This window comes from Oenanthe melanoleuca, chromosome 1 (assembly GCF_029582105.1).
Source record: "Oenanthe melanoleuca isolate GR-GAL-2019-014 chromosome 1, OMel1.0, whole genome shotgun sequence".
NCBI classification, from domain to species: domain Eukaryota; kingdom Metazoa; phylum Chordata; class Aves; order Passeriformes; family Muscicapidae; genus Oenanthe; species Oenanthe melanoleuca.
The window spans coordinates 72956589-72972451 of record NC_079333.1 but is presented as its reverse complement, the minus strand read 5'-3'; the positions used below and the strand labels follow the sequence as shown (position 1 = coordinate 72972451).

Here is a 15863-nt window from a genome sequence, read left to right as displayed (position 1 = left end):
GTACAACTCTGGATATTTTTTAGAAGATGGACTATTTTACAGAAACTCTAAGCAAGTGGCCACACTGATACAGTGAACCAATTCAGGACAAAACAGTATAAATGCTATCATTTTCTCTTTTACTGCAGAAATAGTATTCTGCTTTCATGTCCTTTCAACCAGAGTCAAACCCTTCTCTACCAACAAAGACAAAATCCAAGGTCTTGACTAGCATCATGAGCAGATGCTCTGAAAGCCTCTTCACTCCTGCCAAGTTTCTACCAGAACATTTTATTTTTAACTTGGTAAGCAAAACCATTGTGCCATGACTTCAGAAAGCTGGTGGCCCTTATCTTACAGAACAATTTATCTAATTACCATATGCCTACTATAAACAATTGGAATGTTAGAATCAACAGAACACCAAGAAAGTTTTATTCTCCACAGGTTTAAGAAGTCACCTCCATCTTCAACACCAACTCCAGAAATTTTATTCAAAAAGTGTATATCATTCTGTTAAGTGAAACTGTTTCCATATATAAAGATAAACAGACCAAAATAAGAGCTTCAGAATTGTCAGGATTTTTTGATTGTAACTTGTTTGTTCTTATTAAAATAAATTTTGGTTCATCTTCAAATACAAAATACTGCCTCCTAACATACTACCTCTAAGTGGAATAAAGATAGAGACCAACTTCCTGATAACCTCCCTTCTATCTTGAGCATAAACTTCAGAAATAATTTTCTTATATTTTTTCATTCTTTCTACATACAATAAGACAAGTACCAATTAAAGAAAAACAACAGACTACTTCATTCTGAATTAGTGTTGTGAATATAACCCATTTGAATATTCAGAAATTTCTTAGTAAGAACTTGTTTACAAGATGACATTAAATGCAAGGTATCTAGTAAAACAGTGAAAGCTAAACATTTTAATTTTCCTCATGTACACAGACGTGTGTATGTATATCTCAAATCTAATACTTGATTAACTACCAAAATGAAGCCAGCTAGAATGAGGAACTCCGATATACTCATCATCTCAGATGTCAAGCTATTTATATTTTAACTACTGCATAAATGTTAATTTCCTTGGGTCTAGTCTAGGTTATAAAAAGCTCCATTTTCCCAGAAGAGTTTTACTAACCTGTCTGACAGCCATTTTATTGTCCACGAAGACGCTCTGTGGCAGCCAGTGAACCCTGCAGACCGTTTTATCTTGTACCTGTTAACCCTACCAGCAAGGCTGGCCCTGGGACACCTCCACCACCACGCCACTGCATCTCTGGGGACGTGGGCACCTTGGCTGTGCCAAAGCTGTGCCAGCAGCAGCGGGGTCAGAGCCCAGGGCTCTGGCTGTGAGCATCCCTTGGGCACCGGAGCGGCTCCGCGCTGGCGTTCTGCCGGTGGCCGGTGTCACCCAGCGAGATGGGCAGCATGGAAAAAAAGCAACCCATGCACGAGTGTGTGAGAGAGGGAAACAGAACCAAACCGGTGCCTACAGCTCTTACTGAGGGAATTTTCTTTTCAGAGGGGGAAAATACAAACAAGCCAGGCCAACCCAAGAAACTTGTTTAAAATACCAGCATGGATACCAATTTGAGTATTGTTCAAATTAGGTATGAGACATACAATGTGGCTTTACATTGGTTTAAACAAACTTGTTCAGAAGTAATTTGGTGAGAGACTTTTCACATGTTAGACAAAGCCTATTTTAAATTATTTTAAACAGAAGATGACTGCAGAACCTGATAGAATGAATATATTTTTTTCCTTTTATCTTGAGTCCTGACCCCAAACAGCTAAAAGACTGAAAACCTCTTGTGTACATGTATGCATATATTTGTGTGTATGTTTTACATACACATACATTTTAACTGTCTCTTTCTGAGCAAACTTAATTTAAAAAAACCCCACATACTTTATTTTACTCAAAGAAACAAAATATTATCCCAATGACTATTTCTCACATTTTAGGTACAGAAAGGATGATAATTTGCATACTTAATCCTCAAAAGTAACAGTAAGAAAATATTTGAAAAATACAGTTTTTATTTTAAGAAAGACATTATGTTTTAAGGTACTGTACACACACCCCAGTGTCCATTACACCTTCTTCATTGAATCACTAATTGGGAACTAGAATTTCCTGAAAATAGTTCACTAATTATTTTTTCCACATTAACTTGTCCTATTCAGAAAGGCCATTCCAATTAATCTGAAGGTGTGTGTGGAGGTGTGAAGCCCAGACTCTTCCCAGTCCTTTTAATCTAACCACATTTCTTGCTGACAGACAGAAAGTCTTTCAAAGCAAGCGTTTTGATCATCTCTTGGAGAAGAATGTAAACTTCAATTACCAGTCCAATTATCCCAGTTAGGAAGGCAATACAATTACTTAATTTTAGAGTAATGATGGACTTTCAAGGTGTGCCTTCTCAGCTTTCATCCAAGGCTGAGCTTACTATTTCCCTCTCTGGCAGATGAAACTACCACAATGGCAGTCACTATTTCTGACTAAAAACCATCTGGAGGAGAATTTAACATTCACCAATTTATGAGACACCTCTGGGCTATTTGGTCACTTTCTTGCATGTACTTATCTAATTTTAAAAAGGATGCTTTTCTCTTCTTTTTTTGTGTGTATTTTTTACCAAATATAGTTTGTGAGAAAAAAAATAGAAAAGGCAATATCCTGCAATAAATTGCAGCAATTATATTGAATGACAAAGTTCTTGAGAAAGAAAAATCTTTCCTTTTTTCAAAAATCATACTTCTTTCCTCTGTAAAGCCTACAATGCAGCAATTCTTTCCAGATGTGAAAACTTTGTAAATACAGGGCTGTTTCTTTTTCTCCAATGTGTCCTTATCAAGCCTAGGGACACATTAGTAAGCCCTGCAATTTATATTACCTTCCCTCCCTCTTCCTTAAGTTCCAGAGCAACTGGGACATTTTAAGTTCAAGTACTCTGATGGTAGCTTTCTGTGTATTTTGTTTTCCTTTTCCCAACAGAGTTACACTGTAAACTTTGGTAGGTAAAACCTGAATTGCATGGATTTATTAAAAGAATTACTAAAGTACCTAAGATGAAGCAGTCTGGATAAAGCACATTTCCACTGACAAGCTACCATAATGTTTACCTTCAGCTTCTTGTGATATAATTTTTAGAGATAAGGGCCCTTTAAAGATGCCTGTTACAGTTTAGTCTTGTGATGGAGGGCTCATATTGTCTGCAAGTGCCCATCACTTCCTTCCCTTGAGAAAGAGCCCTGCTTCCTGTTAAATGTTCACATGTCCTGTCTACAGACCACCACTGCAGCCCAGTAGCTGAGCTCTTGGCAATTACAGGTGTAACCAACAGTGTCAATCAAAAAGATGAAAGGAACAGCAGCTCCAGTCCATCAGTCCAAAGACTGCATTTGCTCATTATGGTTCCTAAAAACCACCTTCACAGAGATGAGAAGCAAGTCTTTCAATTACATGTTCAGTGCAGAATCTGGGGTAAAAGGCCTGCTGGCAGTAGGATCATTCCCACAATGTAAAAACTGGAACTCAGAATGGCAATAGGAACAGCATTCCTTGCCAACAGTTGTTAACAGAGGTGTCTGATGGGTAGCAACTATCTGATTTTGGTTGCTACAAAATCTGGTTACAAGAGAGCATTAGAAATAAAAGAGTTACAAGAAGTTTGAATAAAAACCGCTAGATAGTAAAACAGAAATTTGCAGCAACTACATAATAAGATAGTGATACTTTGTTAAGTAACAGATGTTACAAAATCCCAGATGGAACAACTACATAGTGTATGGTATCAGACTAAAGGTGAGGCTATCCATTCACGCAGCCCAGGCAAAATTATCAGCTGATCCATTATGTTATCTTTAAAGGCAGTGGAGCTCTTCAACCCCATTACCATCAAAACATAGCTACACATGCACCACACCAGCAGGCAGCCTGGCTTCTCACCCAGTTTAATGAATTTTGGGAATATTTGGATTGAGTGAAATTCTGGAACGTTCCATCATGCCTAAATTTTCTAGAACATCAAGGACCATGGAGCACAAGGCTATTGATTCTCTCACACAGCCAACCTACACCAACTACTAGAGAAAGAGATGGCACAAAAAGAGACTGCTGAGCACCTGCAACTTCTAATGTTAAGTGAGGCAAACTAAGAGACAGATAGAAAAGACACCTAAGGACTAATCAAAACTAATCAAGTCTCTTCCTGTTTGATACTTAACATTAAAACTCTACAGACTCTTGACAGGCTATCTGGATATCATCTTCTTCAGCTTCTTTCTAGGAAAAAGTCTATCATCCCTCAGATAACTATTTGTACAAGGATATACATCTAAGCAGATTCTACTCCAAATAAAGTTTTATAATCAGCAATATAATATAAACTGTGCATAGAACTCCTTCTAGAGAAGGAAGGCATCTGAAGTACAAGACTTGTTAAGCCTATGCTCTGGATGATTTGATCATAAAGTCTGTGGCCTATTCCATATTCTGTACTTAAAAGTCATACAAAAGCATTCAGAAACTCTCTGCTTAAAACATCCAGAATGAAACTGATGTGAAAAAGGAGGTAGAGAAATTAACTCATTCTGATATTTCTGGCTCTGAAAGCAAAACTGAGGTAGATAAATACACTGGAACTCCAGAAGCATTTAGAGGCCCATGACCAAGAGACTGCTCCACAAAATTTCTCCCTCCCCACTAAATTTCTTCAAAAGCTGCACCTACCCAAAGTTTTTTGTCAAAAAAACACCATATGTCTGAAAGCCTAGAGCCACATACTAGAACCAAAACAGGATCACACACCTAAGGTCTCTGCAGATTTATGCAAGCAGGCAAGTCCCTCAAGAGCCCTAATTCACCAAACACTGCTTACTGAGTCTACTAACACAAAAATAGTAAGATATTCAACAAATCCTCAACAGATATCACTTCCACAGAAAGCCCTGGGAATAAAAGCAAGTGGTGTCAAAGCCATTTCTCACATTTAATGTAGTACAGTGATTACAACCCTGATCAATGAGGTGACAGACCACACACCTCCTTTAGTCACAGGAGTTTCACATCTGCTTTTCCCAGAAGACTGTTCTAGCCACCAAACTGCAAGAGAGGTATAGAAAATACTCTTCCATCTTTTCATTGAAGATGTACCACTATGAAGGCAAATACAAGCACATGAAGGCAAATTCACAAATCCCAAGGGAACAACAGAAAAAGATCAGATGTATAAGATAAAGAAAGGTGCCAGGACAGGTACCCAAGTGATTGCTCAGGACTGCTTATTCCCTATAGATTAGGAAGCCACTACAAAAATGCAAAATTGATATCCCATATAATCAATGATCACCAGAAGACTCCCCTAGTCCAGGTAACCACAATATTTCAGGAAAGGTCAGCTGTTGCTTCACGATGCCATATTGATTTCCATTTCTTTCCCATTCTTTTTATGTGTTTGACCCGTAGCCAAATCTGTTTCTCAGGAGAAAAGATTCTGCATATATGACTTGGTAGTTTGAGTGCTTTGCTGCAACAGTATTATACACCTTAGAGCAAAGAAGATTCCTAAGGAAATGACCCAAAATAGCTTAGTGGTTTTTTCCCTGTAAGGCCTGGGTCTCATTTATTTCTACATGAAATGCATAAGAAGAGAAGGTTGGCATTGAGGGAAAATATATTAAAAAAGACATCTGTTCCAGAGCACTGCATGTTCAGAAGATTGATGCCAAGAGTGCCTGCTTGCATCCTGCACATTTGGTACAATAACAAAACCAACCTCTCCTACCTCCAAAGCCTCCATGCATCCTGAGGAGTTCATATTTTAAAGAATCCAAGCAGATCATACTGATTTAAGTGGTACCACACTGACAAACCCATCCACTCCCTCCAAACCTAACACCACACCCAAATGGAAGGAAGAAATGAGAGAATTCACTCCAGATTATCACTTGGACTTTGACAGAGGACTGCAGCAGTCTTAACCCAGCAGAAGGTGACTCATTCTTCTCTCTTCCAGGCATTGTAGGGAGTGGCCTGCATGTCAGCTACCAAGAATCTAACTGCATCTGAGACTAACAGAGCAGATGTCCTCTTTAAGCACCGAGATGGAGAGCCTGGATTTAACTGGAGACTGAAAAACACTCAGACCAGTTACATTTTTTTGCTTGTGGGGTTAGAGGGGTATGAAAGGCATCTGACAAAATCCTCCAAAAGAAATAGTTCAACATGATCAGCTTCTGTCCTCCAAATTATTAAAAAAAAAAAAAAACCCAACCTGAATTCCTGAAGCTAAAAAAGCCCCACAACTAAAATATTTGTTCAGCATTCTGCATCACTAAATACAGAGGTGGGTGAAAGAAAACCAAAACCACCAGATTTTTTTCCCCCGCTCATTTTTAAACTCTGGGGGAAATGGTATGAACCCCAAACATTTTGTATTCATTGTTTAGCTCTAACAAAACCAAGGAGTTTCTAAAATTTATGAATTAAAATCATAGTAAGGACATTTCAAAAGAAAAGGAATTCTTAAGGAGAGAATGTATGCATTTCTATATTGGTCTTATAAAGTTCACAGCTTTTTGAAGACGCAGAAGCATTCCAATTAATTTATAAAATGTTTCAAGTAAGATTTTTGTACAGCAGTTTAAAAGATGTTACAGCAATGCTGGAAACTGCAAACAGATCTAATCAGATAAAGTTGGCTGATCAGTCCTGGCTTATACTCTTTTCTGTAAAATATATTAGGAGTGAGAGGGCAAAGAATTCAAATGTTCTCCTATGAAAACTTGCTCATAATTCAGCAGACATGCATGTAGGCTAGCAGTGACCTATTTGGCTATTTCCTGAAAGCATCCTTTCCTGCAATTAATCAGAAATCCAGGATCAAAGCTCTTCTTCACAACATTCAGAAAACTTAAGTTCAGTGCCCTATTCAATTCATTTCCAGCTCAAATTAAATTGTAGTTGAGTTGAAATTCACATGGGAATCTCAAACACTATTAATCTTTAGTTAAGGTGGCTACCTGTTAACCAGAACAATAATGGGAGTCCCCAAACCATTCTATAAAGTAAGAACCGTATTTTATTTTTCCATAGACCACCACCCTACACTATTACATCCTCATATTTTAAAAATGATTTAATGTCTTGCTCATTACCATGACTTTTGTAGAATATAATATTTCTAAAATTGATAAAGCTCTATCTACAAGACACAAGCAGTATTTCAAAACAAATCAACTCTAAAAACATTCCCTTTTTTGTCCTTCACCTAGTCTAGGGCTAAACCAAGACAAGAACTAAAACACTGTCACTGTTGCATTTCTGAAGAACACAGAACCCAACTAACTGAGCGAGTCCCTTGACATTAATGTTGAGAAAGGATAACGTGCTCATAACACACCTTTAATTCTCTTGTCTAGACTAGGATTTAAGATAACACAGCTGCCAAAATGCATCCAATCCATTGACAAAGAAAGTGTTCAAGTTGCACTCATCATGTAAACTTTACCTAGACTACAGTGTTTGCCTTAGTGCAGCAAAAACTGAATAGTAGTCCTGTATTGGAAACCTCTGGAAAACAAACACAGAACAGAACAAAACAAACCCAAACTCCCCAAAAAAGAGAAGAGACAAGCTAATAAGTAAAAGAGCCCACAGAAGCAGATAGCTACAGCTCTTGTTACCTTAAAATTTTTACACATAAACCTTTATACAAGTCACTACGTGCCAGGATAATTTAGCACTGCAGTTCCAATTGCTTCCCTATTCTCTCTCAAAACGTTATCATCACATGCCACCTACACAATTTACAAGGAGGAAAAAAAAATCGTTTGAGCAACACTTGGGATGCTCCAGAAATTAAATAACCAGTAACCCCAGGTTTTTTCTTAGGATCAAGAAATAAAAATCTGACATTCAATTATTAAGATGAAAATGAGAAAAGAAATTTAATAGATGGATTTGATAATTATTTTTTTTTGGGAGATCCACCCACCCAGACATTTCACATTTTCATTTAAAAACTACCAACAGCCAAAGAATGTCTATTTTTAAAATTTTGGTCTAAAAAGTATGCCTGATAACATAAGAGCTTTAACTAAACATGCTACCCATAATGCTTCATATTTGACCAAAGAATGAAACTTATTTCTATCCACACACTATCCAACTGAAGAATTATTTTGAAAGAAAATATTAAACTTGTTGCCAACTCTGTTGGCTATAAAAAACAGTATTTAAAGAATTACTGTCCTCTCAGCAAAACAGAAATTCAAAGGCAAAACCAGAAATTCTAATGAGATTGATTTTCTAAAATAAAATTTTCCAAATATTCAAAAACCTGTGTCAAAACAGCCTAATGAAGAGCAAGATAAAAAGCATTCAACCCCAAGCATTAATGCTATATTACTGAACTAAGTTATGAAAGCAATTAAAGCCATGATTATATTTGGTCTTTAACACATTAAATGACATTTTTACAACACAGACACAATCAAGCAATATTGCACAGCCAAAAACAAATTTAAGGAGTCTTGCCACATACTGTTCTACTATTTGATAATTGTAGCTATCCAAAAATTACCCAAACATCTCTACAACAACATAAGCTACAGCAGCAATTAAGACCCAAACCCAGAAGATGCTAAGGAATACAGGCATCATTTAAAAAAAAAAAAAAAAAAAAAAAAAAAAAAAGCTCTAAACTAGCACGATCTAAACTAAACACGCATACAAAAGGAGCTTGCCTACCTGGCTTTTTCAATAAAAGTCCAAAGACCACCTAAAAAGCAGGAGGGGATAAAAAAATATTTATATTCAGTGTTCATATATGAAAACTATCATGCCACTTTACCTTACAGAGAAAAATAAGTAAAACTTGGAATACCTATAAAATTATCTGGACTAGGCCACGGGGGTGGTAGGGAGCAGGGAAACAGCCAAAAAAATCCCAACAGTTTAGAACACTGGTTATAAGCATTGTCTCCAATTTTCACATTTTCCACTCTAAGAAATTCAAAGAATTATCAAGAATGTGAGAGTGGGAGAGTGTAGGGGGGGAGAGTCAGGAGAACTCTGCAAATATGTAATTAAATTCAGAAGTTACTACAGGAAAACATTAAAGGTTATACATTCTGAAGATGTACGAGCACCTTGAAATGTCTGAGTTTAAGACTAAGCCAAACTTTAAAATAATCTTCTATAGCTTAAAATTGCACATTGTCAGAGACATTTTTTAGAGGATTGTCTGTATATGACTTGTATGAACCTATAATTTTATCTGACAGAATTAGTTCATTAATTTCAAATTAAAACAAAGGCAGATTCACACACACAAATTCATCTCAGCTCTCTACAATGCTTCTTTTAGCCTCTACAGTTACTTTAAAAACATGAGAGCACAAATCTGAGTTTCTATTACAGACACTTTCTAGAGGACAGCCTACATTTCAGTTCCCCAATAAAACACAAGAGATGGCCAGACAGCTGAAGGTTCTGATATTATATACAGTCAATTAGGTATGAATTCTGTCTACCACTCCTTTATATCTCTACATATGCCTAAAGTATTTACACTTTGTTCTTATCAATCAATGACACTTCCACCTGACAAGCAGCTATCCATAGGTGTCCCTTAAATAAGAAAAAATAAAAAGGAAAAGAGACCAGTAGAGTTCTTCTATTGTACTTAAGTATGTACAGATTTAGAGATTTCGAATCTGTTAATCTGTTCTTCCAATGAAGTCCTAAATTTCATCTGATGGGTGCACAAGAGTGGCTGGCAGCTTGGTCAAGGGGAGAATGGAGGCCATGCTTTTTACCTACTCTGCCTTTTTTTATCTAAGGATGAGTACTCAAAACAATCCATGGCATTAAGATTACTTCAAGAAAAAGAACTCCAGCTAGAAGACTTAAGGATTTCAGTGTGTGCTTATTTCTGCCATCTCCACACAGCTAGCACCCATGAAAATCCCTAGACGTTTGTCAAGCTCTGCATACAGAACACTTCAAAAGAAACAGGATTTTCCATATTTCACTTCTACCAAACATTTCAGTTTGTTCCTGAAAGGTTGAAGCCATGTTTGTGACTGAAGGTCTTATAAGAGAGTTTATGAAGAGTTCCTTAATTACTTCTTAAAAGTAGAAAAAATACTTTCTGAAAATAAGGATGCAACAAACATAGAATTTCAAAAAACTGAAAAACTCAATCTTGTTTAAAGGGGTCTTATGCTCTTTGAATAAAAATCATACTTCAATTTAATAATATTTGGAAAGCAATACTTTCAACTAGACTTTTGAGCAATTTGTAATTTCAAGTACAGTTTTCCAGACTTGATCACCATTAAGTCACTAAATACATCAATTATCATTGACTGAAGACGCTGATTTCACAATTAATAAATTTCAATAATTACATCTCTTCTATGTTTTAAATTACTACACAGAATCCCTATACTTGGAGGCAGATTTTCATCCTGATCATAAACCACAGCTACAAAGAACATTATCAACTCAGACACATTTCTGTGACATTTCGCAATATACTTCTGTGACATTCATAGCAATATACTTCTATAGTTTAATCTGCATTTTTAGCCAATCTAAATAAAATAAATTTTCTGGTTTTTTCTTCTAGAAAAAAAAAGCATTAGTGAAAAGGAGGGTTTTTTTCCACTACTTGGAATAAAATAGCACTTTTGAGAAATAAGTAAGCTCTGTTAGACTCTAAAATATGAATGCAACAGTCCTGTACTTAAAGCACAGGTCAGATATCTAGAGAAATTACTGCAAGAGAAGAACTCTGGATTAACTTTGAGTTAGTTTTTAATTCTAGGCTTTTGTCTTCTGCTTGAAACAAAATAATAATAGTTTTCTATTTCATGGGGTTCAACTTAAAAAAAAAATTATAAAAATGCCTGTAAAACTGACTGAGAAATTACACTATTGAAGGCTAGGCAAGCACCTAGAATTGATACCCAGCGAATTTTAAACATACCTTCGTAACAGAAAAACATTGGCAGTCATATTAAAATTACAATTCAGTATTTGGCAAATACCAGCAGCTTCTCTTTAGAGAGCTTTCTAATCACACAACAGAAAAACAGAGAAGTGTTAGAAGATACCCAACTCCTTTTTCCACAAAAATAAAAATAAAATTTACACTACCTCATCTTCATATTCACTAATTACTTCTAAACCTCGACATCTAACTGGGGTGTACCACTTCCAATCTGTTCTTTTGACAGGTTGCTCTTCCTTCACTGCAGACCTTCGTTGGCATGGGCCCACTCATCCAATTTAGCCCTGCTCTCACAAATAGAAGGTTTCTCCAGAAAACAGCTCATTCTGAAACTGTGGCAAGCTCTGTCTGCAGCATAAACAAGTCAATTCTTTGCTGCCAAGCCTGTAAATCCAAGGAAGAAGGAAATCCAGAGCTGCAGCACCTACCAATGCACAGGTAACAAACTTTGTGTATTACTTCACCAGGAGGCAGTAAAGCAGCAGCTGATTCTCTTTATCCTTCCTGAAAGTAAGTAGTGTTCAAAGTTACCTTCTGTACACTCCATCTTCCTAGCAGTACAAACCTTCAGCATACGCAAGAATCAAGAAATGAGGCTTAATGGATCTATCTGGCACAAATAGGCTCCAGAAACCAGTACAAGGTGCCCAAACTGGGATTGTATCAAGGCATTTCAGATGAAGCATCTGGAGGAAGAAGAATGGCAGCTGTGATTCTGTACCATTGTGATGGTTCATCCAATGCTGGCAGCACTCTATGCTGCAGGAAGCTCCAGCCCAGGGTACAGCAAGCACTTCTGAAACCCCTTCCTCCTCCTGATCCTCTGTCTAGGCAGAGCTGCTGGGGTACACCTATCCACTCAGAACTGGCAGCTCTCCCTTCTGAAAGTAAAGCACCTGGACTCTCTGTTACAAAGATCTAAACTTTCTTTTTTTTTTTTTACTTTGAAAAGAGGAATACTGTTTACATTTAAGACATTTCTCAGGAAAGAATTTAAATTACCTGTTTAAAAGCCATGGAGACATCCTCCACTCTTGATAAAGCTGTGCACCATGACTGAAAAGGATGCAAGGCTTACACACACTACACAAGGAAACTCAACTTCATAGTTTTGCCATTAGGGGAGTTCTCTGCAAGCTGGCAGAGCTGGATTTTAGACTAAGCCTATTTATGCACTAATATTAAATAGCCATTTAAAGAGAACAGAAACTAGAGGGGCAAGAGTGATCTCAATCTCTTCTAACCACTAAGCCTCGGAGTTAAGTGAATGTCCACTTGTTTCCTCTCTCATTCATGAACATGTCATTCATTCCTCTAAGGTCACTCAGTTTCATCAGGTGGTGTGAAGGACTCAGCTTAGCTTAGCTGGTCTGGTGTGTGGTGGTTAGACCAGGGAAGCAGAACACTCAAGTGTGCATCTCTTAACCCAAAGAAGGAATTTCAACTGGCTTTTCCACTTCTTGGGAGAGTAATTAAAATTACTCTCTAATTATGGTATAACACAGGCATTCTTTCATCCAAAAATAAAACAAAATAGCAAGGACAATATGCAAAATGCATAGATACCTAATAGTTAGAGACTTGGCCAATTGGTTTTCAGGTACTCTTGTACCTGAAAGTTCAGAGATTGTCAGAATATGGTTTTGTATCAATATAAGCATATAGTTGTCATCCAAAACCCCTAAGAAAATAGTACTACGATCATTTGTTTCTCAACATGGATTAAATGCCTTTCTGCAACTATAAATTATAATTTAGAAGTCCTTGTACAGATGCACATTGCATCTGCAAATATGCATTGTTCAGGTTCAACTGGTAAGAAAGATGCAAACTTAAGTCTACAGCACATTAGGTCTTACACTGCCTGCGAACCTAAGTTCCAAAACATAACACCCCCACCACAACCCACAAATGTAAATCAGGCAAGTTAACAAGTAAAAATCTGGTACCCTTGCTGAAGCTACATCCTTTTAATGCATCATATTCCTTTCAACTACAACTCCATTAAAATTATCTGGGCTTGCTAAAATTTTCAGGATTTCAGCTGCCTTTAGATTACTCTGCATAAATGAAATTTAGGATTACAATGTTGCTCATATGTCTCACAAAATATCTAACCAAAAGCCGAAGCCTTGCAGTACAAGAGCTGGCAGATGAAAAATGAGAGCAGCATTTAGACCCACTCTCAGCAGTGCTGAGTCAATGTAACTATGGAAGTACAAGTTGCTTTCTATTCTGCTTCACCTATCTACAGCTCATCAGCTGGGGTCTGAATGCAGATACTTCAGCACAAGGTACAAAGCAAGCTGCAAAAGCCACAGATATAAATCCAAAAGCTAAATTAATTTATAGTGATGATTCAATACAAGAAAACCAAAAGCTTTTATTAATGAATAAAGTCTACTGAACTACTTAAAGAAAAAATGTTCTTCTGCAAGTTATGTGCAAATTATAAAGATGGAAGGATACTGAAATGCATTTTTCATAATAAATTCAAAATAACTCCATTATATTGGTCTTTAGAAACCTCCACTGAAAAAGTCAGGACACACATTAAGAAACACCTACTATGAAAAAGTTGCAAGTCTTGAAAAACAGCAGCACTTTGCCTCCTCCCTCCCCTTTCCCCTACTCACCCTCCTCCCCAATTTCAAAATACATCTTCCCCAGGCCTTGGTCTGGAATGGCAGTTTCTGTGAACAGACCATACCCGACCATATGATTAGCCATTACTATTATCATCACCTTTTATGTTCTACTCTACATTAAGATGCAAATCCAACAGATGTGGTCCAACGAAGTTATTTACAAGGGTTTCCCTTTCAGATGTCCAAGGCAAAGCTACAACCAGTTCTGCCATATAATTACAGCCTCTCGGCACGGGCAGCACAGACCTCTGTCTGCGACGATCCGGCCAGCGGCATTTTCTCATCTACGCTCCGGTTCAAGCGGTTGCTATGATTTCAAATGGTGCATCTACCCTTATTTTAGCGCGACTGGCTGCATTTCAGCCGCCGACATCTGGCTGATGGATGCACATCTAAACAACGCAGCGATTACAAAAACAAACCGGCACTGGGCACCGGTGCTTCAGCACCGCGGGCTCGCTCCTGACAGAGCGGCTGGCAACCAGACCGTGGGAAATTTAAGAGAAACACCAGCACACATGAGGCCTAACACTCACAGCTGTCACTCCCTCCGAGAAACAGGCTGGCGCCCTGCACTTTTAGGAGTGGGAAGTTCATGGAAATACCTATGCAGATATCTAAACAGGCAGACCTCTCGTCTGCCGCACGAAAGCATCCAGATGCTGCTTCCCCTGCACATCGGCCACAGCACGTCCACCAAGAAAGTGCTGCCTGACCCGATACACCACTGGGGGACCTGCTTTTCCGCCCCCACGGCTCCAGCCTCCGGCCAGATTCCGCCCCGAATTCCACCCGGGAGCACCCCAAACTCCGCACACGCGGCGGGCGGAGGGCGAGCGGCGGAAAGCAGCGAGCCCCGGCCCTGCCCCCGCTCCGCCGCCCGCGGGGAGCCCGGGGCTGCGGGCGCGGCTCCCGAGGGGGCGGCGGGTGCGGGAATGCCCTGCCGCCCGGGGGAGGGAAGGGAGCGGCGGGGCAGGCACCTGAGCGGGCGCGGGCAGCCCCGGGCCGGGGATGCGGGCACCGGGGCGGGGGAGGAGGGCGCGGAGGGGGGCGGGAGGCCCGCAGGCCCCGGCGGGGCGGGCCGGGCCGCAGGTGGGCGGCGGGCGCGGCCGCCCGAGGAGCGGCCGCCGGGCAAGTCACCTCTTGACGCGGATGATCTGGTCGCGCATGGGTCGGATGTCCTGGAAGCTCTGCTGGTTGACCAGGCTGTAGACGAGGATGAAGCCCTGCCCGTTCTTGATGTAGAGGTCCCGCATGGAGGCGAACTGCTCGGTGCCGGCCGTGTCCAGGATCTCCAGGACGGAGGGGGAGGCGTCCACCTCGATCTCCTTGCGGTAGAAGTCCTCGATGGTGGGGTCGTACTTCTCGATGAAGGTGCCGGTCACGAACTGTACCGTGAGCGCCGACTTCCCCACCCCGCCCGAGCCCAGCACCACCACCTTGTACTCGCGCATCCTCCCGCCAGCGCGGACCGCCCGCCCGACCCGCACCTGCCGACGGCCCCTCCTCACCCCCCCGCCATCGGCCGCCCCGCCCTGCGCCCGCCGCCGCAGCCGCCTCCGCTCCGCTCCCCGCCCGGCGGATGCTCCGGGCCGCCGCGGCGGCTCCTGGGCGGCGCTGCCGGCGGCGGGGCCGCGCTCACGGGCTGCGGCGCGGCCGGGGTGGGGCGGCGGCCCCGCCTCCTCCTTCCCGTGTCGCCACGGCAACAGCCAGCGGGGCGGGACGGGGGAAGAAAGAGCGGGAGGAGGAGGAGGAGGAGGAGGGCGGCGGGCACCGCCCCGTCACGTGGCGCGCCCCCCTTCCTGCCGCCGGGCGCGGCGGCCGCACGTGATGCCGGCGGGCGGCGGCGCTGCCGCTGTCGCTAAAGGCGCTGTCGCTAATGCTGCAGCTGCTGTCCCCCGCCGTGCCGCCCGCCCCGCAGGCACAGCGTGCCCCGGCCCCGCTGCCGCGCCGCTGCGGGCGGGCCGGGCCCGGCGCGGTCACGGGGCGGGAGCAGCCAATGGGAGGCCGGGCGGCCGCGGTTCCGCTTCCCGCGGCGGGAGGGGCTCCGGCCGGCGGCGGCGCGGGCCGCTCCCAGCTCCCAGCTCCCAGCGCGGGGCTCGGCCCGGCGGGGCCCGCCGCGGGCTGTAACCTCTGGGGCTCGTCACACCGCGCCTTGGATCCCTCCGGACGCACTGCGCTCTGGGCTGGGCCTTCG

The 15863-nt window shown here is 41.4% G+C and overlaps 1 protein-coding gene across 1 annotated transcript in view; it reads right to left on the bottom strand.

Annotated features, from left to right (window-relative positions):
- Positions 1 to 15428, bottom strand: part of RAP2A (RAP2A, member of RAS oncogene family) — a 30145-nt gene extending 14717 nt beyond the window's left edge. Inside the window, exon 1 of the mRNA XM_056489441.1 lies at positions 14807 to 15428. Coding sequence (XP_056345416.1) covers positions 14807 to 15120 — 314 coding nt within the window. The 5' untranslated portion in view covers positions 15121 to 15428. The remainder of the gene's footprint in view (positions 1 to 14806) is intronic.
- Positions 15429 to 15863: the final 435 nt, after the last annotated feature.